Source organism: Pseudoliparis swirei, chromosome 11 (genome assembly GCF_029220125.1).
Source record: "Pseudoliparis swirei isolate HS2019 ecotype Mariana Trench chromosome 11, NWPU_hadal_v1, whole genome shotgun sequence".
Classification (NCBI taxonomy): Eukaryota; Metazoa; Chordata; class Actinopteri; order Perciformes; family Liparidae; genus Pseudoliparis; species Pseudoliparis swirei.
In genome coordinates this window covers 5,957,021-5,982,298 of record NC_079398.1, presented here as the reverse complement: position 1 = coordinate 5,982,298, position 25,278 = coordinate 5,957,021, and the positions used below count along the sequence as shown (strand labels likewise).

Sequence of the window (25,278 nt, the reverse complement as noted above, 5' to 3'; positions counted from 1 at the left end):
AGGCCTGCTTCCTGCTGTAGTCCTGCCCCCTGCTGTAGGTCTGCTTTATACAGTAGGCCTGCTTACTAGTGTAGGTCTGCTTTCTACCGTAAGCCCTAAACGGTTTTAACGGGAGCGCGCCTCAAAATCCTGAGTCGTTGAAATGCAGCACAGTTTGTACAGGGTTTAAACGATGGGACTGAGAGTAGATGGGCTGGAAGGAACAGGAGAGAGGAAACATTCATATCAAGACTGTGATGTGGACACAATGGGCTGAATAGTACACTACTGTACATAGGGAAACATGAAACGGGCATGTGTGACTATTGTGGGCAAGAGGAAACAATATAACACATTATTCTACACTGTCAGAAATATGAGAATGTGAGAAGACAGCTGATTGGAGGCCTTGGCAAGGAAAACATTGAATTGGATATAGTAGGTATTCTGTAAAATAACTCAAGTAAGTGCAATTAAGTATTGTTACTGTATCTGCGAATTACGAATATTATTGGGAAAATATAAGTCCTGTGTTTATTTAGTTTAATTATTTTGGTGTTTTTATTTTTTCTTTTCTTCAAAAGTTATTTGAATGTATTATTTATTTATCAATAATGCAAGTTTAAGGCATACTGATTCACACTCCATAGCAGTTGGTGGCGGTCATGAACAAAACAGGTGTTTGCGAACCGCCAATAAAACTCAAAAAGAAGAAGAAGAGGATGGCGATGGGATTGGACCTCCTTCTATGCGTTTAATCCTGCGCAGGACGATGCGCTGCAGTACTTGTGCGCAGTATTGACTTCCTTCAACACTTCTCCAGGAGCCGGAAACAAAACAAGTCTGTCATGTGATTTTCTGCTCGTGCCCGTATTTGCATCTTGTCTAGTGTGTCACAAAGCTAGCTATTAGCTAGATATAAAGGATATTCAACAGTGTTCAAAGAAGGTATGTTAACCTATTTCATGTTTTTACTGATGGTCTTGTTTTATACATGCAGATACATGAGGTTAACATGAGCAGTTCATAGTTCAGTTTCTTCTGTTAAAGTAAGAGATCTGACGTTAACACATCCCCAGTATATGAATCTCGCTGGTTAGCTAGCTAGCTAGCTTTAAACCACTTCATGGCCCCTCGTGTGATCACGTAATACTATGTTAACGCAGGTTTCTCCACGCAGAGCGGCCTGGATACCACGACCATACATCGGCTAACATGGCTGATGTGAGTATAGCCCGTCTGTTAGGAGCCCCCGCTCATAAAACACACGTTATTTAACGTTCAGGCTACATGAAAAGGAGCGTGTGTATGTGGTGTGAGAAGCATTTTGGTAACATGCAGCTCGAGGTCAAAAGCGACACGTATGAATGTAAACTTGGACACTTTGGCGTTCGCTTGTTGGCTTTCTGTGCTGCGTTCATGTACTCCACACGGTATCCGGACATATGAGCTGCTCTGAACAGTTCGGTCCACACACACAACACTACCGTTAGCTTGACAGTCAGATGGTGACTTCCGCTCATGTAAAACCCTTTCTAACTTTTGTATCCAATTGTTTTTTTTAATATATTTGCAGGATTTGAAGAGATATCTGTACAAACAGCTGCAGAGGTGTGTATCATGAATTATAATGTTATAGTTGACAGAATGTGTTGTGTGAGTTATTTAGTAAAAGGGACCTTGTGTGTTCTCCTTTAGTGTTGAAGGTCTTCATGCTATCGTCGTGACAGACAGGGACGGTGTCCCCGTTATCAAAGGTAAGACAGCGTTCCTCATCTCGTATGTTGGACACAATATGGATCCTTTTCTCTCCTTTATGCATTTCCCACCAATTCAATTATTTTGTATAACCCAAAATCCCAAATGTGCCTCTTACGACATCATCTCATCAAACCAGAAAAAACACAAAGTAGTATATACATATACACATATATGACATACATTTTTTATATAATGAGAGTAGTATGCAGAGTAATCATGGGGAAAATACAAAATATGACTACTAATAATAATATCAGCAGTGGATGTAGTAGAATGATGATGATAATAAAAGCATTATTGGTAATACAAATGCAACTAATGGTAATAATAGAAGATGTCGGGCAGGAGCGGGATCCAGATAAAACAACAATCCATGAAAACTTGTGGAGTGAGAAAGCACAACAACTTGGGAAGAAGTGGAGTTAGTAATGTGTATTAAAGGGACATTAATTAATAGAAAACGAGAGGAGAGGAGAGCTCAGTGTATACTAAGATGTCCCCCAGCAGCCGAGGCCTATAGCAGCATATCTAGTGGGGTAATATGGTACTACGAGCTCTCTAATGGGGTAATATGGTACTACGAGCTCTGTAGTGGGGTAATATGAGCTCTGTAGTGGGGTAATATGAGCTCTGTAGTGGGGTAATATGAGCTCTCTAGTGGGGTAATATGAGCTCTAGTGGGGTAATATGGTACTATAAATTCTCTAGTGGGGTAATATCTTACTATAAGTTCTCTAGTGGGGTAATATGGTACTATAAGTTCTCTAGTGAGGTAATATGGTACTATAAATTCTCTAGTGGGGTAATATCTTACTATAAGTTCTCTAGTGGGGTAATATGGTACTATAAGTTCTCTAGTGGGGTAATATCTTACTATAAGTTCTCTAGTGGGGTAATATCTTACTATAAGTTCTCTAGTGGGGTAATATGGTACTATAAATTCTCTAGTGGGGTAATATCTTACTATAAGTTCTCTAGTGGGGTAATATGGTACTATAAGTTCTCTAGTGGGGTAATATGGTACTATAAGTTCTCTAGTGAGGTAATATGGTACTATAAATTCTCTAGTGGGGTAATATCTTACTATAAGTTCTCTAGTGGGGTAATATGGTACTATAAGTTCTCTAGTGGGGTGATATGGTACTATAAGTTCTCTAGTGGGGTGATATCTTACTATAAGTTCTCTAGTGGGGTAATGTGGTACTATAAACTCTCTAGTGGGGTAATGTGGTACTATAAACTCTCTAGTGGGGTAATGTGGTACTATAAACTCTCTAGTGGGGTGATATCTTACTATAAGTTCTCTAGTGGGGTAATATGGTACTATAAGTTCTCTAGTGGGGTAATATGGTACTATAAGTTCTCTAGTGAGGTAATATGGTACTATAAATTCTCTAGTGGGGTAATATGGTACTATAAATTCTCTAGTGGGGTGATATCTTACTATAAGTTCTCTAGTGGGGTAATATGGTACTATAAGTTCTCTAGTGGGGTAATATCTTACTATAAGTTCTCTAGTGGGGTAATATGGTACTATAAGTTCTCTAGTGGGGTAATATCTTACTATAAGTTCTCTAGTGGGGTAATATCTTACTATAAGTTATCTAGTGGGGTGATATGGTACTATAAGTTCTCTAGTGGGGTAATATCTTACTATAAGTTCTCTAGTGGGGTAATATCTTACTATAAGTTATCTAGTGGGGTGATATGGTACTATAAGTTCTCTAGTGGGGTAATATCTTACTGTAAGTTCTCTAGTGGGGTAATATCTTACTGTAAGTTCTCTAGTGGGGTAATATGGTACTATAAGTTCTCTAGTGGGGTAATATCTTACTATAAGTTCTCTAGTGGGGTAATATGGTACTATAAGTTCTCTAGTGGGGTAATATCTTACTATAAGTTCTCTAGTGGGGTAATATGGTACTATAAGTTCTCTAGTGGGGTAATATCTTACTATAAGTTCTCTAGTGGGGTAATATCTTACTATAAGTTCTCTAGTGGGGTAATATGGTACTATAAATTCTCTAGTGGGGTAATATCTTACTATAAGTTCTCTAGTGGGGTAATATCTTACTATAAATTCTCTAGTGGGGTAATATGGTACTATAAGTTCTCTAGTGGGGTAATATCTTACTATAAGTTCTCTAGTGGGGTAATATCTTACTATAAGTTCTCTAGTGGGGTAATATGGTACTATAAGTTCTCTAGTGGGGTAATATCTTACTGTAAGTTCTCTAGTGGGGTAATATGGTACTATAAGTTCTCTAGTGAGGTAATATCTTACTATAAGTTCTCTAGTGGGGTAATATCTTACTATAAGTTCTCTAGTGGGGTAATATCTTACTATAAGTTCTCTAGTGAGGTAATATGGTACTATTCGCTCTCTAGTGGGTTTTAAGACACTTTGGCATCGGCTCACTCATCAGAACCGTAAATGTTTAGCTGCCCGGAACATACAAACTAACTTGCCTTGGCTCACTGACTGGTCTGTGCATCCATGTCTTGGTCTTGAGGGATGAAAAGAACGAAACACAGGAAACCTCTTCCGGTCTTCAGGAGCTGCTGCATTTGATTCTGCCCAAACCGCAACTTCCTCTGTCCATTCTTTTGAAATCCTGGCTGTTAAACTAACTCTTTTGCCTCGCTACCAAATCCACCACCGCCCTCTCTTGCTTCACCACTCGCAGACCCTGGCTCTGCTATTCTCTGAATGACCCGATGTGCTACTCACACACCATCTGGCTCTGGATAGGGCCATTTGCATTTTCACATGTTCACGTTGGTCACAGCAGTTCTCCCGCTTGCCCCACGGAAGACGTTTCGACTGGTTGCAATCTGCAACCTCGTCACCAGATGAGGCCCAATCCTACATCCTTTCCTGTCGTATCTCATGCCCACCCATTAGACATATCGTCTGCTCATTTCTCAGACACCATTTGAATGAAGTGTCTGTCTGTTGCCACATTGCGTTGTCTCTTGTGTATCTACAGTTGCCAATGACCTCGCGCCGGTCCAGGCTCTGAGGCCCGGCTTCCTGTCCACTTTTGCTCTGGCCACCGATCAGGGCAGCAAGCTCGGCCTCTCCAAGAACAAGAGCATCATCTGCTACTACAACACCTACCAGGTAATGAAGGATGACCGTGATTCTTCTGTAGAGCTCTGCTATGCATAAAACACTCCACAAAGTGTAAAAACACTGAATGATGAAATTCATCTCTCATAAATAGTTAAAAACTAAATGTGCCCTTGATTTCTAGCAGCGTTATCAGTGTTTTTATGGCAATCTCAGGATATATCCAGACGACCGGCAGAGTTGTTGTCTGAAATGTACTCTTAAGGCCACCGTCGTCTGCGATCTCCTGCAGTGGATCTTCTTCTAGCACGGCCAGACTCGATTCACTGGGTTTGTTCACGTGACGTGATACGTCCATACAGAGCCACCTGACATGTGTCAAGAGGCTCTGTATGGGCGTATGCAGTCATTTAGGAAAAACAACAACAACATATTTCCGACCTTTTTTAGTAATTTTGTCTGTGTGGCCTGGTACCAAGGACCCCCAAACGGGTCCACGGCCCAGTGGCTGGGGACCGCTGCTCTAGAGAAGTGTGTACGCTGGTCTGAGGTCTGTGTGGGCGGAGCACATTCTCAGCGCACATCTTCCTTGTTTGTCTCTGGATTATACATCTGACCTCTGTTGTCCTGTGAGATTCAAAAAGGTGGTTCATAGACGACCCTTCATATTGTACACATCTATCCATCAATCAAATGTCTTTGTATAACTCCTTCCATGAAGAGCTTCACAGACAATAATGGGACAGTTCAACCTGAGGACTCCTGGTTCAATCACTGTAAGCATGAGACATGCAAAGCCTGGGCAGGTCCATGAAGTCAAACCAATCAGATTCAATATTGATAAAGCTGTAATGCGTTCTCTTCTTTTGGCCCTGAGCTACGGAGGCTTCACAACATGTGGAGGGCAGAGCAGATCGGGGAGCGTTAGTCCAGTCTGAATGAGTCAGTACCTTAAAGACGTCCTGGGTCATCCTGAGCCTCTGCCCCAGGCAGCTGTGTGTCCTCTGCATAGCAACGGGATGCTGCTGCATCTCCTGATGACGTCACTGTGAGGGAATCTGTAAAGAAGGGTCTCTAAAGTCACTCCTTAGTGAATGTTTAACAGACCACTGTTAGAACAGGTTTATTAGCATCCCAACGTATCCTGATACTTTTACTAAGTGATGGCTATAATTCAACTCATTGAGCCAAATGTAGTGGCTCGTATTACTCACTTTTAATAGAATGTATTACTTAGTTTTAATGGTTTTTATTACTTACTTGTAATAGTATGCATCACTTACTTTTAATTTGCTCTACTGTAGCTTTGCATTGTGTGTATTTTGTGTTCTTCTTCCCACATATGCTGTTGTAGTTTGTCTTATCCTGTACTGTTGGTTATTGTTTTATGTTTGTTATTGTTTTATTTTTGTTGTTTTATGTTTGTTATTGTTTTATGTTTGGTGTGGTCTGTCAAGGGACTACAGATGTGAATTATCTGTAGCTAAAATCTGGTGATTTATGGTGACATTTAGGTTTTAACTGTGCATGGTCCCTTTTAAATAAAGATAATAATAATAATTAGCCTAAAGGCCATATAGAAACATTTTCAATTTATTGTTTCAGTTTATACAATTGTTTAATAGAATGTACAGCAGTTTATCTGAAGTTTAACCTCCAATGGCAGATTGGAGCTTGGTGTCTTGCGTTGAGGGATTAAACATTGTAAGAACCGACTCGCATTCAAACATCTGTTTGTAATAAAGGAAGACGGAGCGGTTCACTGAGCGTGTCGGCAGCATCCAGACTGCAACTGTCTGCTGGAGGATTCTGAGGCCTCACGCCACATGGTGCTGACACACCAAGGCGCCAGTCATGTGACTGTTGCCTCATGTTTGACTGATTGTTACGCCTCTAATAACTCTGTGTGTGTGTGTGTGTGTGTGTGTGACAGATTGTGCAGTTCAATCGGCTACCACTGGTCATCAGTTTCATCGCCAGCAGCAACGCCAACACAGGTACCATCTGTTAGTCGTCCCGTGTCCTCTGAGGATTACTGGGGAATATCTTTCATTGTTGTTGTTTGACACGTCGTCCATGAAGCCAGCAGCCGTGTGGGGAACACCATCAACATGTAGTGAAACCTCAAATGGCCATCCAAAATATGTGTATACATTTTTGAGTGTCAACCCCTGTAAATATTCCCGTAATATTCTGTTGGAGGCAGAATATTTCACATTATTGTACTGACATGAATATCCTATTTTAAAAAGCACAACTGAAGTAGCATCATCGTGATGAATAATATTTGACTATCTTCAGTGACAAATAATTTCTCCACAAATGTAGTGGCGTGTAAACTGTTGTGAAGATTTAAATCAAATCTTAAGTCCAGTTTTCTTTAGATAGTTTTGAACTTTCTTTCAATATATCATAATGAGAAAACATTTCCTGTGAGTTCTACAGATATTGAGCATCATCAACACATGTAATCTCACGGTAGAGGTCAAAGGTAGAAGCCCTGCCCTGTTCTTTACTGCCACCATGCTGATGATCGCAGCAGGCCTGAATGACAGCATGGTGGCGCTAGAGGACACCTCAGGGAGTGGGAGGAGTTAATAATGAGTCATCATGACTGATGTTGAATGTGTTCCACTGTGTGTGTCCTCAGGGCTGATCTTGAGTCTGGAGAAGGAGTTGGCTCCACTAATAGAGGAGCTGAGGCAGGTGGTGGAGGTGACATAAGCTCTGACAGACGGCACCACCCATCATCACATAGTGGTGCATTCAGGGCCCGTGTGAACACTTGTCTGTATCTGTTTACAACATGGTTGGACTTTCCGCTTCACTTTTTTGTTCTGTTGACTTTGCTTTCTTCTATTTTCTGTAGATATTAGATGCTTCTCATCAGAGTTTATATGACAAATGTAATGTGGAGGAATCTGAATAAATGTCACTTTTAGCACCTGTGTGGTTTCCTTGTTGCCCATTGTTCATAAACGAGAACATTGTTCAGGTGAATGCCAAAAACCCAGCCCTTCTTGGCCTGAAGGCCTCGCCCATGTGGAGCATTTCATGTTGGCAGCCAAAAATATTTCATAGAGATATTCATGTGCTTCACGTTCAATCCGTTCAATTCATCGGCAAGATTTGATTAGATTGTGTCTAAATTCTTCACTATGTAAGCTTAAAAAATACATATATATGTATTTAATATATATATTAAATACATTTATATTTTATTTTATTCTTATATATAAATATATTTGTATCACCAGAGATGCTCTTCCTGCTTTATTGTTCTTCAATGAGGAAGCAGAATTTATTTTTGGCATTTGGCAGTCGAGATATGAGCCCGACCAACATACTCAACATTCTACCTGTTGAACTAACATCAGCTTCAGAATGTTTGACGAGTTCAGGTACGTCCTGCTGTTAAAGGGAAAGGCTGGCTCTTTCTATTGAAAACAACCAGTCAGGGTTTCAATGATGACATCATGAGCCAATCAGAGATCAGCTAAATCTTACATATGTCTTACATGTAAATGGTGAATGGACTGTACTTGTATCAGACTTTTCCATTTTTCTGACCACTACATGACATAATTCACCTCTTCACACCCTGATGAAAGGGGCTACCTGACCTGACCTATGAGGAGTAACTAATGTTGTCCTACTCGTCATGGACTAGAATGACCTGCTCTAATACTTAAGGGTTAGCAAGTGAAACATGTGAGTTTGCCCATGAATCTGTATATTTCTTTCTAATATTATTTGAAGATATTTGGTAACACTTGATATGAAGGTCATGTATTTCATGCTTGATAAAGACATGTTAATGACCAGCTCCCTTTTGAACATCAACAATCAGGGAGACAAATGGCTTTTGTTTTGCCACTGTTGGCTCGCTAGTGTTCTCCTTAAGGACAGTGATGTGGGAGACCAGCATGCACCAGTAAAAGCTCCTCTGAGTACATCTGACCCTGAATACGTTCCCTTTGGAGTCGTGAGGGTGAGCAGGACATTTATTTTGATCTTTAAAGTATTTATAGGTCATTTGTTTCTCCTCCATATTGTGTATTTCTCATCTGAATTGTTTTGACAATGAAGTGAGCCTCAAGTTCAGACCTCATTTCTCATCTGTCTCGGAGGCATCCAGAGTCCCGGATTTAGTGAGCGCAGCTCTCTAGTGGTTCAATATGGTACTACAAGCTCCTTAAGATATGATGGTTTCTGCTTGTTCTGCCGTTGATCTACATTTTTTAAACTATAAGAAGATAAGAATGACAATTAAAACAAGGATAGGAGAATTGACTTACTATACTAGTAAAGGTAGGAGCATGCATACGCTGCATTATAATGCAATTATAGTATGGCCTATTTTTATTTCTATTGAATGAACTGTTTGTTTGAACTGTGGAATTGCGATCTAAAAGCACACGGAGGGTGTGGAGGTCGCTATGAATTGGTGAAATCAAATAAGTATCCATGTGTGTGTAAAGAATACTGATATGAAATGTGAAAAACAACCAGTAATCAATGTACAAGCTGCCAATTAAATGGTGATTCATGCTCTCTATATTTGTGAATGTGACCGAGTCACCGACCTCATTGCCCCTCAATGCCACAGACTTATACTGCTGCACTTCTAATGCATTATGTCCTCCACTCTTAATTACCTTGTCATATGTTGTATTGCATGACTATAAACAAGCTATACAAAGCTTTTACTTTTTTAATGACTTTAAATGTTTTCAAAGTATTATTAGAAGTATTAGTTAATTTTTTCAGATGATGCTATCAAATCCATCAAGTGAGCTAATGCAATAACCTATTTATCATTTAATAACTAAATACACGGTGGTGTGACCTCACAGCACGAGAGGCCCGGGTTCCTTCTGTGTGGAGTTTGCATGTTCTCCAAGTGGCAGTTTGGGTTCCCTCTGGGTTCTCCGGCTTCGTCCCACAGCCCAAAGACATGCAGAACAGGTTAACTGGACTCTAAACGGCCCGATGCTGTAAGTGAGGATGGTTCTCTGTCTCTATATGAGCCCTGAGATGGACTGGACACCTGTCCAGGTGAAGCTGCCTTCACCCAATGTCAGCTGGGATCGGCTCCAGACCCTGAATATGAAATACATACAGATATGCAGATACACCTCATCTGTACTGGCACCTCTTTAGAATTAGTGTTCAAGTACAAATGTGAAAGACAAACTGTACTGAACTCCAACCCCGTGTTAAGAATGTACCTCCTACTGATCACATGGCAGAAATAAACTGCAACGGTTAAGACCTGACGATCTGTCAGATGCAGTTTAAATACCTTGTGTGTAAGATTATAGTTACTTCAAACACTAGAGAGGATTTAATGAAAGAAAAAAGATAACCAGAGGAGTCTGAGCCAATGGCCACTCTCCCTTTAATTAAAGACAAGACATTTGTTTTAGTCGCCACACCACATCCCCGTCGTTTAAACCCAAAGCTTTTATAACTACGGTCTTTTGATTGTCCTGACCACAACTCTGAACTGGTCTGATTAACAGCTAAACTTGCGCCGAAAACATGTACGGTAATGAAATAATATAGATTGTCATTACATATAATATGGTCAAAGCAGGGCTCACAAGTTTTGAAGACAGGCAAGAGTGACATTTCCATCACCCCCCCGCCCCTCTGCAGAACGAAATTTTCGGATATCAGTCAGTCGCGCGTAATTCCAGGATGCTTTATTTTCATTGGTTGCTGGATTAAATCTTACCCAGATACAACAGATACAGGATTTTTTTCTGATTGGCTATTGTGTAGCCCATTTCTTTTTTTCGGTATTCCTCATCCAGCGGATGTGACGTCCTCTATGAACCAGAGGATTCTTTCCGTCAGCAGTCATCGGCCTTTGAGTGTCTGTGTCTGGAAATAAAGAGAGAAGCTCACAGCCGGCCGCAAAGACACATGTCGTCACTTAGTGAAGGAACTGATGCTTTAAATAATGTACGTTTGTTCCTTTTGATCCCAGTGCACACACACACAACTGCTGCTGAGGGGTCACATCCGACATGCTCCACTGAGCTTTCCCTAAACCCACCAAACATTAGTTTATGAACACATTTCCCAGCATGCATACTCTCCAGACACCATTCTTCAAGTCTCATGTGACATCATGATCTCTTTTAATGAGACATTATGAAAATAATGAACGGTATCACAAATAAGACATTTAGACCAAGTGTCTTGCCCAAGGACACATGGACGAGCAGACTGGGGGATCGATCCGCCGATCCTCTGATTGAAGGACGACCCCGCTCACTACTGAGCCAGTCGCCCATGGAGTGAATAAAGATACGACAGATTCCCTTGATAGTGACATCACTACAACAGGTGCATTGTGCAGAACTTATTTTGTACTCCAAGACAGATGGCGGCAATATCCAATATTTTTTTTTTCAAATCGACGTTTTTGGTTTATGGTCTTTTTTTTAAAGATTTGCAGAGTTGTAATTATCACCTATAAAGTATGCTGCGGCACCCTCTCCAGGGACCCCAATCAATCATCCTCATGTCTAATGACCGTGCCAGCTAGTGAGCTAGATTTCATTGAACATGTATATTGTCCAAATGATGCGACGTCTGACACTCCTTGGAATGCATTCCCACAGTCTTCCTGGAGGTCAGCCATTTTCCACAGATGCACATTATCAATAGTTCTAGTTTTTCTCCCCCCCCCCGCCCAGGCCCTCCAGCAGTTTGAGTTGTTGGTAAAATATTCCACTTTCTTCTCGGAGTCTGAACAAACTCACCAGCTTCCACCTCAGGATCTTGATCCACTCGTCTGCCTCCACACCCGTCTTTGCACAGAGATAAAACGTCCTCTCAGGAAACACCAGGCTGTGGACACACGGAGAGAAGGCGGGCAGAGATCTGCGTTACTTTATATTATCGAGTTTCCAGCTCGTTCGGTCAGGGAGATGATACTCGTGTATGCTCGTAGTTTATTCCTCATACATCTGCCAGCCACTCCTCAAACATGCTGACTCATCGTTTACTTGCAGTCATGATTCAAGGCTGTCAATCAGGACATGAGCTGTGTAGATCAACTCGATCCAATAAGCACAACTAAACAATTGAAAACTTTATATACTTTACATTTGCATTTTCTTTATTATTTAATTACTTTTCTTAAATTGAATATGTCCTGCTCTGATATTTTTTGGAGTGTATTGTAATCTTGTTTTCCGCCACTACAAAGAAATTCCCCCCTGGGAATAATATATATATATATACTATATTCATATGTAGAGTATGTTCAAAAGAGCCTGGATGGAGCTAGGTGTTTGTGGAAGAAATCTCAACACTAGGGATGCATTTAAGAGTATTTATTTGACATTAATATTTCTGGTTTCTTTAAAGCCCAGCTGTGGCCATCACTCAGACGTCTCCTCATATCTTCAACCCACAGTCTGCCTCCAACAGTTTCTGTCGACCTCCAATAATCAGACAGCCAAGCTAACGTCTTACAAATAAGATTAGTACTTAAAGTCTCCATTTAGTGAGCTTAAAGCTCCCAGTTAGCGTCTCGTTCTCACTCACCGCCCCGATGGCATGCTCTTCCCTGCTCAGCATTTCAACAAAATACTGAGCTTCGCGCCACGAGAGATAACAGCTGCATTTCCACTTCCAATTTCAGAGCTCACTTCCGGATAAGAGCCCAAACAGGAAATCAGCTAGGATCTCAAGGGAAATCCAATCTCATTCATACCATCCACATATCCTATAGTTATGATAACAATAAACCTCATAAAATCAATATTACAGTTACAAATATAATACATAGTTGTCTATGCTTCTTAATACATTAATCAGAATATTCCTCCCTATGTAAATTATCTTTCTATATGCATAAGATAGATAGATAGATAGATATATAATTTATTAATCCCCAAGGGGAAATTAGTTCTCTGCATTTAACCCATCCTTAGTTATTAAGGAGCAGTGGGCTGCAGTGATGCGCCCGGGAAATTTATTTAAAATATAAGACTTCCTTAATTACATGTGCAAGTGTACATACAATCCACTACAACCTAACACTTTATACACAATTTACAAGGTTTTATATATATGGTATTGCTGAAGAGATAGCAAAATGGAAGATGCTACTTATTACCCACGGCCATACCCATAAGATCCAGTGATTGATATCTTCTGTGCTAGTGCACATTGAGTTAAAGGCCAAAGGGGTCAGTGGGTGTTACCTCTGTAAAGACAATACCTTTCAGTTCACGTGCACTTCTCCTTCCCTCCACCTGTTTCCTTCTGCTATTTTACTGATCACACTTCCCTTTTACAAACAAAAGTACAACTCACTGTGGTCTCACACTGCAGTGCTGCGACTTACAACATATATTTGATTTGCTTTTTCTTAATATTTTGGTGTCATCTAATACATATTGCAACTAGAACGGGCACTCGGTAGAGCGCATACCTTCTCATATCACAAGATTGGGCATTGAATTATGAACATTTTGGCATTAGTTGCATGCCAATTGGATATAAATTGACCGCGCTATGGTAAGAAGAAGATTTTGACCTTTTCTTGATCTTGACCTTTGACCCGATCGATCCCAAAATATAATCAAATGGTCCCCGGATAATAACCAATCATCCCACCAAATTTAATGCGATTCGGTTTAATACTTTTTGACTATAACACGCACGCACGCATACAAATACGCGGCGATCAAAACATTACCTTCCGCATTTTCAATGCGAAGGTGATTATGTACATAACATGACATCTATTGCTTCTGTCCATCCTGGAGGGGGATCCTCCTCTGTTGCTCTCCTGAAGGTTTCTTCCTTCTTTTTTTTTTTTTTACTTGTCACAAAATGTGAATTACCCAATGGAATCAGGAAACAATTTCAAAATGTATATGTTGTACAATTTTGGGTATTAACAAATGTGTTTTGTTGGTTTGAATATAAAATGATATATAATGAATTCTATCAATAGAGAATTTATAATATATCATTATATATGCAAACCTGATTAAACCCAAGGTAAATCATGGGACACATTTAACAATCCGTATTACTACGAAAGAATATCACAAATACGTTGATATTTTTTTTCTTTAAAGGCAAAAACAATGCAATTTGTGAAGTTGAAGACCTGTATAAAAACTATTAGTATGTATGCTATTGGTGTGTGTGACTGTTAGTCCTGATGGGCAGGTGGCACCTTAATTTCCTTAGTTTAAGGAAGACTAGAAAGGCGATATATATACAGTTAGGTCCATAAATATTTGGACATTGACACAATTTTCATCATTTAGGCGCTGTACACCACCACAATGGATTTTGGATTAAACAATCAAGATGTGCTCTAAGAGCAGACTTTCAGCTTTAATTTGAGGGTCTTTGCATCCACATCAGGTGAACGGTGTAGGAATTACAACACCTTTTATATGTGGACCCTCCTTTTTAACAAAGTAATTGGACAAACTAACATAATCATCAATATAATTGTCAATGTTAATACTTGGTTGCAAATCCTTTGCAGTCAATGACAGCCTGAAGTCTGGAACCCAGAGACATCACCAGACGCTGGGTGTCATCCCTGTTGATGCTCTGCCAGGCCTCTACTGCCACCGTCTTCACTGGGCATTTCCCCTTCAGTTTGGTCTTCAGCAAGTGAAATGCAGCTCCATTGGATTCAGGTCAGGTGATTGACTTGGCCATTGCAGAACATTCTACTTCTTTGCCTTAAAGTCTGAAAGTCTGCTCTTAGAGCACATCTTGATTGTTGCATTCAAAATCCATTGTGGTGGTGTAGAGAGCCAAAATGATGAAAATTGTGTCAATGTCCAAATATTTATGGACCTGACTGTACGTCGTACAACTCTATTTACTATTTACATGACAAAATGTTAGGTTCATGACAAGGTGTACCAAATTGTGCTCACAGGTTATCATTCATAATAATAATATACTGGGAAGACATGCCATTTCTGTCAAATCTATTTTCTCATCAAATAGGTCATATTTTTCCTCTTAAACCCCACGAAGAGACAGACATGTCGGGGTTATGGGCCCTCCGTCAACTCTGGGAGGGTTTGTTTTTATATTTGTGTTGACTTGTAAGGGTTACATTTTCACAACGGGTTTGTAAAGAGGCGGCAATGGTAGCTTAACGTTACAGTTACACAGGAGGAAGAAGAGGGACCGTGATGGAGAAACAGAAGCTCAGCCAGAATGGTTGTGAAGAGGTAAAGAACACATGAAGCAGGTACTTTTAAATCAATTTAGAACCGCCTTTAACAACAGGATAATAATTACCTTCGCATTGAAAATGCGGAAGGTAATTATTATTATGTGTTTGCGTGTTATTCGCATAACTCAAAAAGTATTAAACCGAATCGCATGAAATTTGGTGGGATGATTGGTTATTATCCGGGGACCATTTGATTAGATTTTGGGATCGATCGGGTCAAAGGTCAAGGTCATGAAAAGGTCAACATCTTTTTTACCATAGCACGGTCAATTTTTATCCAATTGGCATCCAACTAATGCCAAAATGTTCATAATTCAATGCCCAATCTTGTGATATGCGAAGGTATGCGCTGCGCTCTACCGAGTGCTCATTCTAGTTAAATATGACTTCATTCAATTAAAACTATGACACCTACGTGTGTGGTTGATTTTAATGTCCATATTTCTTTATAGTGCATCCTTAGTGCTGATCACTTACCAGAAACAATTGACTCGGTCCTGAGAGTAGTCAAATTGGACTGCAGAGCAGGCTCTCAGGTCGAGGGTTCGAATGGGCTCTTCACACTGAAACAGAGACACTGGGCAGCTGACACCTCCACACGATGGTGTGTCTGCTGTAACTGGGAGCAGCTAAACACAATTGCTCCATCCACATCCTGAAATCAAGTAGCCAACATGTCTAATGTGCTTGAGCTGAAGAGAGACTCACCATTGTGTCTTTGAAGTATTTGAGTTCATATGTGTTCAGTGTGAACCACCTCGGCTTCCAGCTCTGCAAAAAGGTTTCAAAGTGGATGTTTTTTTTGAAGTGTTTCTGAGCCCCACCACATCTCCACATGTTATGATTAAAGCTAATTTGTGTTCAGACCCGTTGACACGTCTTACCTTCACAATGGCTCCCTGTTTCACCAGATAGCCTTCCTTCGTGCCCAGCTGAAAAGACATGCGTTGTGTTTGGAGAAAGACGATTTTACTGGGACCAAAGTTTTGACTTTCTATGATAATTATGTTTTATTGCAAACTTGATCTGGGCAAAAATCACCTCAACTCAACCTACTAACTTTGTTTGGTTTGCTTGGTTTCCTGTCACTCACCTCCCTCCCCGTGTGTTCACCTCCTGTGTGATTGCAAGCCCCACCCTCATTGTGCCTCGTTGCCTTCCCCGTGTATTTAGTCTGTGTCAAGTATTTGTGTACGTGATTAGCCTCCAGCAGGCAATTGCAAGGTCCATGACCCCTGTTGTCAAAGACATACAATTGTTTTTATAGCAATGTCATTGAAGGAACATGATGTCATAAGTAGCTGCACATTAATGCTGTGAAAGTCTTTTGATTGACCCAATCTGCCTCTTTGGGACAGAGGGAGGTTTGATGGCTCGAGAAGGTCTTTATAAATGATTCCTTGTGGGCAGAATGGATAGCACTCGTATAGGAAGTCCTCATGACGCGATAAGAACTCTCTATGAAACATTAATATAACTAATATCACTCTATAGGAAGTCCTCATGACGCGATAAGAACTCTCTATGAAACATTAATATAACTAATATCACTCTATAGGAAGTCCTCATGACGCGATAAGAACTCTCTATGAAACATTAATATAACAAATATCACTCTATAGGAAGTCCTCATGACGCGATAAGAACTCTCTATGAAAGATTAATATAACAAATATCACTCTATAGGAAGTCCTCATGACGCGATAAGAACTCTCTATGAAACATTAATATAACTAATATCACTCGTATAGGAAGTCCTCATGACGCGATAAGAACTCCCTATGAAACATTAATATAACAAATATCACTCTATAGGAAGTCATCATTACATGATAAGAACTCCCTATGAAACATTAATATAACAAATATCACTCTATAGGAAGTCATCATTACATGATAAGAACTCTCTATGAAAGATTAATATAACAAATATCACTCTATAGGAAGTCATCATTACATGATAAGAACTCCCTATGAAACATTAATATAACAAATATCACTCTATAGGAAGTCATCATTACATGATAAGAACTCTCTATGAAAGATTAATTTAACAAATATCACTCTATAGGAAGTCATCATTACATGATAAGAACTCCCTATGAAACATTAATATAACAAATATCACTCTATAGGAAGTCCTCATGACGCGATAAGAACTCTCTATGAAACATTAATATAACTAATATCACTCTATAGGAAGTCCTCAAGACGCGATAAGAACTCCCAATGAAACATTAATATAACTAATATCACTCTATAGGAAGTCCTCATGATGCGATAAGAACTCCCTATGAAACATTAATATAACAAATATCACTCTATAGGAAGTCCTAAAGACGCGATAAGAACTCCCTATGAAACATTAATATAACTAATATCACTCTATAGGAAGTCATCATGACGTGATAAGAACTCCCTATGAAACATTAATATAACTAATATCATTCTATAGGAAGTCATCATGACGTGATAAGAACTCTCTATGAAACATTAATATAACTAATATCACTCTATAGGAAGTCATTATTACATGACAAGAACTCCCTATGAAACATTAATATAACTAATATCACTCTATAGGAAGTCATCATGACGTGATAAGAACTCTCTATGAAACATTAATATAACTAATATCACTCTATAGGAAGTCATCATGACGTGATAAGAACTCCCTATGAAACATTAATATAACTAATATCACTCTATAGGAAGTCATCATGACGCGATAAGAACTCCCTATGAAACATTAATATAACTAATATCATTCTATAGGAAGTCATCATTACATGATAAGAACTCCCGATGAAACATTAATATAACTAATATCACTCTATAGGAAGTCCTCATGACGCAATAAGAACTCTCTATGAAACAATAATATAAGTAATATCACTCTATAGGAAGTCATCATTACATGATAAGAACTCCCTATGAAACATTGATCAAACTAATATCACTCTATAGGAAGTCATCATAATGTGATAAGAACTCCCTATGAAACATTAATATAACTAATATCACTCTATAGGAAGTCATCATGATGTGATAAGAACTCTCTATGAAACATTAATATAACAAATATCACTCTATAGGAAGTCATCATTACATGATAAGAACTCTCTATGAAAGATTAATTTAACAAATATCACTCTATAGGAAGTCATCATTACATGATAAGAACTCCCTATGAAACATTAATATAACAAATATCACTCTATAGGAAGTCATCATTACATGATAAGAACTCTCTATGAAACATTAATATAACAAATATCACTCTATAGGAAGTCCTCATGACGCGATAAGAACTCTCTATGAAACATTAATATAACTAATATCACTCTATAGGAAGTCCTCATGACGCGATAAGAACTCCCTATGAAACATTAATATAACTAATATCACTCTATAGGAAGTCCTCAAGACGCGATAAGAACTCCCAATGAAACATTAATATAACTAATATCACTCTATAGGAAGTCATCATGACGTGATAAGAACTCTCTATGAAACAATAATATAACTAATATCACTCTATAGGAAGTCATCATAATGTGATAAGAACTCCCTATGAAACATTAATATAACTAATATCACTCTATAGGAAGTCATCATGATGTGATAAGAACTCTCTATGAAACAATAATATAACTAATATCACTCTATAGGAAGTCATCATGATGTGATAAGAACTCCCTATGAAACATTGATCAAACTAATATCACTCCTTCATCAACAGGATCTGTGAGGAAGGGAGCTGCAAGCTTATCCAGATAACTTAAGTTAGCCTGCGCTGGAGCAGGTTCAAGTTTGTGGATGTGTTGCTATGGGGATTTTGCCAAACTTATTTTGTGGAACCGAAAAGCCTGATTCATGTAATCTTATCCTGAAATGTTTCCGGCTTATTCAGTTAGCCAGGTGTTGAACGGGGCCCAGTCCGTAACACTATATCATCATCTTCCTAAACAGTCTCTGAGGAGACTATAAATAGAATATCCATTTTGGAATAATCCAGAATAGCCTTTAAAGGCGGAGCGAGAGAGAGCTGAATGGAACCCCTGCTGTCAGGTTACACAGATCACATGACATCACAGGGGGACATCGGACACACTTTAAGATCAGACGTGCACGTACAGAAGGTGGCGTACCGACGGTGCGTTGGGTACCAGATCGTTCTCCGTGCGGCCCGTCTGGATGGCCGTGTGAACCCGAACAGACTCGTAGATGGATGGCTCCTCCACGCGCCATGGGTACGGACACTTCAGCACAATCAGGGTTCCTGTTGCAGAGGGGGGAGGGGCCTGACCATTTCACAACAACACACAGAGGAAATACAGCATCCAACGCAACAGATGTGCCCGGGGGAGCAGTTATATTGTAAAATTGCCAATATCTCATGTTTGTTAACGCACATAACACTGATATACTGCAATCCACCAAACACAAATATAGCAGAATCAGCTGTTTGGCAATTTTTTCATGGGAGCGAGCCACACACTCCTTAAAAAGGGAAATAAACTTTGGATTTCCAATGATAAACAATGTATTGCCAAGAAGCAGAAAATTAATCTACTAAAGAGTAATTCACTAACTTTTTTGGTAGATTTATTTTCTGCTTCTCTTATATATATATATATATATATATATATCTTCTGATTCTTTAACTTTTTTTACTGTTTACATTATCTTCTCTTCTTAAACACTTTGGAACTCTACTTTTTGACAATTTCTAACCCCTGTCTATTTCTATTTGATCTCTTTACACATGTGAACACATTTGAGCTGGAACAAGTGATCCCTGGCTTCAAGAAGGCTGAAAGACTCTCATCTTCGCTCTGAAAGCCAACAGATGAAATATGGTGTTTCATAAGCAGTATTAAGCTTGCTAGTGAGAAGAGATGAAGTTCTGCATACCTGTGTCACTGCCCAGCAGAGGCTGGTTAGCAAAGTGGTTGACAAAGTCCTGAAGGGTTGCAAACTGGTTGATCCCAAACAGATAACCGTTGTCTTTGCTCGTCACATGAAAATGCTTCACAGAATCCTTCGCCCTATGTGTCACATGACAAACAGTTAGCAATGCACTGTTAGTCATTCATTTGCACAAATAAGGTTGTCTCACTATTCTATAGGTATTCGCCTCTAGTTAATGGCATGCTTAGTTTTAACAGCATGTACATGAAGTGGATAGTAAAGTGGTATATTCATCACTAGTGGGAAGATCAGGGACAATCCATCGCTGGCTGACATCAGATTATCTACCTTGAGAGCTTCAGATTATGCTCTAATAGTTTCTCTTTAAGACTATCTGCTACCGTTGTCGTGGTTTGTTCAAAGTCGATTATTTAATTACATCCTGTTAATGAGGAGTGGCCATTTCTGAGGATGCACATAACTCATTTATTGTCATTGTACTGACCTGACGGACAGGGCAAAGCAGTCTGGCCCCTCGTTACCGTTTCTCAGGAGATAACTTCCATCGATCCCATTGGACAAGAGAAGGGCCTCTGCGGCATGGCGGGTCAGGTCATGGTGGTACCACCTTTAACAACATAAACAAGATTAACCTGTAACTATACTACATTGAGAGATTATGTAAATTGCCACAATCTTTAAAAATGCAAGGTCGGTAATAGTCTTCAAAAACCTTTTTTTATATTTTGGTTTACATTTATTACATCTTGACAGAAATCAGTTAATCAAATGAATTAAATCTGTGACTGTTGGAGGACTCTAATAAGCCCGATTTCATTCGACCTGAGTGAGGTGTGTGGCTTTAGAGGGCGGGTCTGTAGGGACAGTGTTACAGACTCGGCTACTTTCTTGCTAGCATTAAGAGCTAATGGTAAATAAAAAGCTAAAAGCATTAAGAGCTGATGGTAAATAAAGAACGTAGAGCATTAAGAGATTATTGTAAATCAAGAGTAAGAGCTAATGGTAAATAAAGAGCGAAGAGCGAGCGAATGGTAAGTAAAAAACTAATAGTGGGGCTACTTGTAGTTCCTAGAGTCTTAAAAAGTAGAATGGGAGCCAGAGCCTTTAGTTATCAAGCTCCTCTTTTATGGAACCAGCTTCACCTTCAGTCCGGGAGGCAGACACAGTCACCTCGTTTAAGAGTAGACTTAAGACCTTCCTCTTTGACAGAGCTTATAGTTAGGGCTGAATCAGGTTCACCTGGTCCAGCCCCTTGATATGCTGCTATAGGCTTATAGCTGCCGGGGGACGTTGTAGGATGCACTGAGCACCTATCTCCTCTTTTTTCTTTCTCTCCTTAGGGATGAATTTTCATCTCTCCATCACACATTACTAACTCTGCTTTCTCCCCGGAGTCCTTTTGACTTCACGTCTCATAGGGTCATCGGACTCTATGAGACGGCATATATCCTATCTGCCTGATGGATCATCGAGGTCTGGGTCGTGGAATTCCTGCTACCAACTACGCCACTGCCCTGTTGAGACTCCGCCCACTATTGAGATTCCACCCACTCCTCCATCTGCCTGATGGATCGTGGAGGTCTCCATCGTGGAATATGCCTCCTATGAACTATTCATACACTCTGTCATATTCATTGAATGTATTTTAACTCTAAATCTGTCCTTCTGTACACATTACATCTATTGCATCTGTCCATCCTGGAGAGGGATCCTCCTCTGTTGCTCTCCTGAAGGTTTCTTCCCTTTTTTCCCCCTGAAGGGTTATTTGGGTGTTTTTCCTGATCCGATGTGAGGTTTTGGAGCAGGGATGTCAATGTGTACAGATTGTAAAGCACTCAGAGACAAATTTGTAATTTGTGAAATTGGGCTATACAAATAAACTGAATTGAATTGAATTAAGAGCTAATGGTAAATAAAGAGTTACGAGCCATCCATTCATCCATTCTCATCCGCTTACTCTGGGGTCGGGTCTTGGGGGCAGCAGACCTGGCAGGCTGACCCAGACTTCCCTCTCACCCGCAACATTTTCCAACTCATTCCGGGGGATCCCGAGGCGTTCACAGGCCAGCCGGGAGACGTAATCCCTCCAGCGTGTCCTGGGTCTTCCCCAGGGTCTCCTCCCAGTTGGACGTGCCTGGAAAACCTCTAAAGGGAGACGTCCAGGAGGCATCCGAATCAGATGCCTGAACCACCTGAGCAGACTCCTTTAGACGCGAAGGAGTAGCGGCTCGACTCTAAGCTCCCTCCTGATGTCCGAGCTCCTTACCTTATCACTCAGGCTGAACCCGGCCACCCTACGGTGGAAACTCATTTTGGCCGCTTGTATTCGCGACCTTGTTCTTTCGGTCACTACCCAAAGTTCGTGACCATAGTTGAGGGTTGGAACGTAGACCGACCAGTAAATTGAGAGCTTTACCTTTCAGCTGAGCTCCTCTTCACCAAGAGGGTCCGGTGCATCGCCTGTTTTACTGCTGCAGCCGCATCGATTCGGCCTGTCGATCTCCTGCTCCATCTTACCCTCACTCGTGAACAAGACCCAGAGACACTTTAACTCCTTCGCCTGGGGTAGGCACTCTGTCCCCACCTGGAGGGAGCAATCCACCGGTTTCCGGCAGAGCACCATGGCCTCAGATTTGGAGGTGCTGACTCTCATCCCTGCCGCTTCACACTCGGCTGCCAAAACGCCCCAGTGAATGCCAGAGGTCACAATCCGAGGATGCTAACAGGACCACATTATCTGCAAACAGAAGAGAGGCGATCCCGAGATCCCCAAATCTGACCTGCTCCACCCCCAGGCTGCGACTAGATATCCTGTCCATGAAAATCACAAACAGGACCGGTGATAAAGGGCAGCCCTGGCGGAGGCCAACGCCCACCGGGAACGTGTCTGACTTAATGCTGAGAATCAGAACACAGCTCTTACTGCAGGCGTACAGAGACAGGATACGAGTCTGGAACCCCATACTCCCGCAGCACCTCCCTCAACAATCCCAGAGGGACCCGGTTGAAAGCCTTCTCCAAGTCCACAAAGCAGATGTAGACTGGTTGGGCAAACTCCCAGGGCCCCTCGAGTATTCTTTTGAGGGTAAAGAGCTGGTCCACAGTTCAACGACCGGGACGGAATCCGCACTGCTCATCTTGAATCTAAGGTTCGACCAACGGTCGGAGCCTCTTTTCCAGCACCCTGGCATACACTTTCCCCGGGAGGCTGAGTAGTGTGATACCACGATAGTTCGAGCACACTGTACCACCATACTGTACAGGTCTGCCAGTCCAAAGGCGCTGTTCCTGACCCCCATGCGACATTGAAGAGGCGTGTCAGCCTCGGTGGCTCAGTGGTTAGCACTGTCGCCTCACAGCAAAAAGGCCCTGGGTTCGAATCCCGGTCGCTCCAGGTCCTTTCTGTGTGGAGTTTGCATGTTCTCCTCGTGCCTGCGTGGGTTTCCTCCGGGTACTCCGGTTTCCCCCACCATCATAAAGACATGCACCGCAGCCTCACCCCGGTTCGTATGGATGTGAATGAATGTTGGTGGTGGGGGAGGGGCCGTAGGCGCTGATTGGCTGCCACGCTTCCGTCAGTCTGCCCCAGGGCAGCTGTGGCTACTGATGTAGCTTACCACCACCGGGATGACTGTGTGTGTATGACTACTGGACTCTGGACTCTGTAAAGCGACTTTGAGTGTCTAGAGAAGCGCTATATAAAATAAATGATTATAATTATTTTTATTAAGACAGCCCATCAATGTCCAGCGCCTTCAGCATTTCAGGGCGGATCTCATCCACTCCGGCGCCTTGCCACCAAGTAACTTTTTGACAACCTGAACCCATTCACACACTGATGAGAGGAGCTACCATGCAAGGTAACCTGACCAGTTATTCCTGATGTAATTCCTGATGTAATACATCATTAACACACACACACACACACCGTAGGCCCAGCTACGTAGCAATTTGGTGTTAAGTGTATTGCCCAAGGACACATCGATATGGGCTAGCGAAGCCGGGGATCGAACCACGGGACACTCTCCCACTGAGATGAGAAACATTTACTGCATGTGCTACGAGCATTTGTATCTTGAAGAGAGCAGAGATCTGAGCCCTATGATCTGATCCCGGTTCTCTAATAAAGGCCCAGTACGACCAGGGCCCTATTTCACGTACGTGGTTCAACTAAGTCGATCAAATGTCTGATTATCCAGCATAAATTAACCCGATGATTGAAATCAGGCTATTTCAGTTTTCTCAAAGGCAATCTCGTTAATTCGAATGCTGGAGCAGGTTCAAATTTTTTGACGTGTTGCTATGGGGATTTTTCCAAACTTGCTTCGTGGAACCGAAAAGCCTGGTTATCTTATCTTGAAAATTATCCAGCTAACTACATTGGACAGGTACGAGAAATAGTGCCCAGGGCAATGCATGCTCTTGATCAAGCCCACAGTTTGACATGTAAAGGAAACCAGAGATTTCACCTTGGAGGCAGCTGTAGACTATACTTCACCATTGCACATCAAGTTTAGTTCAAACCTCCTGGAGTATAAACTGCTCCACTAAAGAAGTACGGTTTGCCGATAAATATTAGATAAAAGCTGATGGAACAAATGTGCCTTTTGAATAAACAGTTTCAACTGTTGGTTTTTTGACGAAATAGGGATGATTCTTGCTGACAGATGCAGAGGAAACTAGTAAAGGGATGTGAAAGTACATTGTTTGCATAAAGAGTTTGAGAGTGTATACAAAACCAGCTTTTCTCTCTCTCTTTATAATATATATACATATATACATGTATGTATATATATATACATATACACATACACGTATGTATATATATACACACATATATACATACATATATATACATACACACACGTATGTATATATACATACACGTATGTATATATATATACACATATACGTATGTGTGTATATATATATATATATACACACATACAAAATATAGATAGATAGTTTGTGTATACGCTCAACACATTTAGTAAAAAGTGTCCCTGTGAGACGGCGTTGTGAGGCGGTACGGTGGCCGGTTGGGGCTCGCTACCCGTTTCGAAGCGGACCGCTCTCCTTCAAGAACGCGGCGGCCCAGTGCGACGCGCGCTTACCCCAAAGTCTGCAGCTCGTCTGCAGGCGTGTGGCTGAAGCAAGTCATGATGTCAGGATGTATGAAGCCGATCACTGGCAATAACCCCAGAGAGCGCGCATGAGAGCCACGCGCGCGCGATAATCAAACATCCGCGCGTGTCATTTACTTTGACGAGAGCTTTCACATCAC

General features: G+C 41.0%; 2 protein-coding genes across 4 annotated transcripts; one reads left to right on the top strand and one right to left on the bottom strand.

The window, feature by feature from the left end:
* The first annotated feature begins 810 nt into the window (after positions 1–810).
* On the top strand, positions 811–7,761 carry lamtor3 (late endosomal/lysosomal adaptor, MAPK and MTOR activator 3). Of its 2 annotated transcripts, none has more exons than XM_056425872.1 (7): positions 811–927; positions 1,160–1,203; positions 1,556–1,590; positions 1,678–1,736; positions 4,731–4,864; positions 6,747–6,810; positions 7,464–7,761. In XM_056425872.1, exons 2-7 carry the CDS (start codon positions 1,195–1,197, stop codon positions 7,535–7,537), a joined length of 375 nt encoding a protein of 124 aa, XP_056281847.1. In that variant the 5' UTR covers positions 811–927; positions 1,160–1,194; the 3' UTR covers positions 7,538–7,761. The 2 variants fall into 2 exon arrangements, with proteins under 2 accessions (XP_056281847.1, XP_056281848.1); XM_056425873.1 differs by having other exon boundaries at positions 1,146–1,203.
* A 2,426-nt stretch (positions 7,762–10,187) lies between these two features.
* dapp1 (dual adaptor of phosphotyrosine and 3-phosphoinositides) lies at positions 10,188–25,268 on the bottom strand. Of its 2 annotated transcripts, none has more exons than XM_056425862.1 (9): positions 25,109–25,268; positions 20,479–20,601; positions 19,977–20,110; positions 19,211–19,341; positions 15,944–15,991; positions 15,768–15,830; positions 15,537–15,622; positions 11,590–11,677; positions 10,188–10,702 (listed from the first exon to the last, which is right to left on the bottom strand). In XM_056425862.1, exons 1-9 carry the CDS (start codon positions 25,153–25,155, stop codon positions 10,679–10,681), a joined length of 744 nt encoding a protein of 247 aa, XP_056281837.1. In that variant the 5' UTR covers positions 25,156–25,268; the 3' UTR covers positions 10,188–10,678. The 2 variants fall into 2 exon arrangements, with proteins under 2 accessions (XP_056281837.1, XP_056281836.1); XM_056425861.1 differs by lacking the exon at positions 25,109–25,268 and adding an exon at positions 21,952–22,999.
* Between the last annotated feature and the right edge of the window lie 10 nt (positions 25,269–25,278).

Excerpts from the sequence above, each read along its gene's own strand:
- lamtor3 (XM_056425872.1), top strand. Across the intron at positions 4,865-6,746 it reads GCTACTACAACACCTACCAG|ATTGTGCAGTTCAATCGGCT; the intron begins GTAATGAAGGAT and ends TGTGTGTGACAG. Across the intron at positions 6,811-7,463 it reads CAGCAGCAACGCCAACACAG|GGCTGATCTTGAGTCTGGAG; the intron begins GTACCATCTGTT and ends GTGTGTCCTCAG.
- dapp1 (XM_056425861.1), bottom strand. The coding sequence starts at position 22,031 with ATGAGTTGGAAAATGTTGCGGGTGAGAGGGAAGTCTGGGTCAGCCTGC. Across the intron at positions 20,111-20,478 it reads TGCTTTGCCCTGTCCGTCAG|GGCGAAGGATTCTGTGAAGC; the intron begins GTCAGTACAATG and ends TGTGACACATAG. Across the intron at positions 19,342-19,976 it reads TCTGCTGGGCAGTGACACAG|GAACCCTGATTGTGCTGAAG; the intron begins GTATGCAGAACT and ends CCTCTGCAACAG.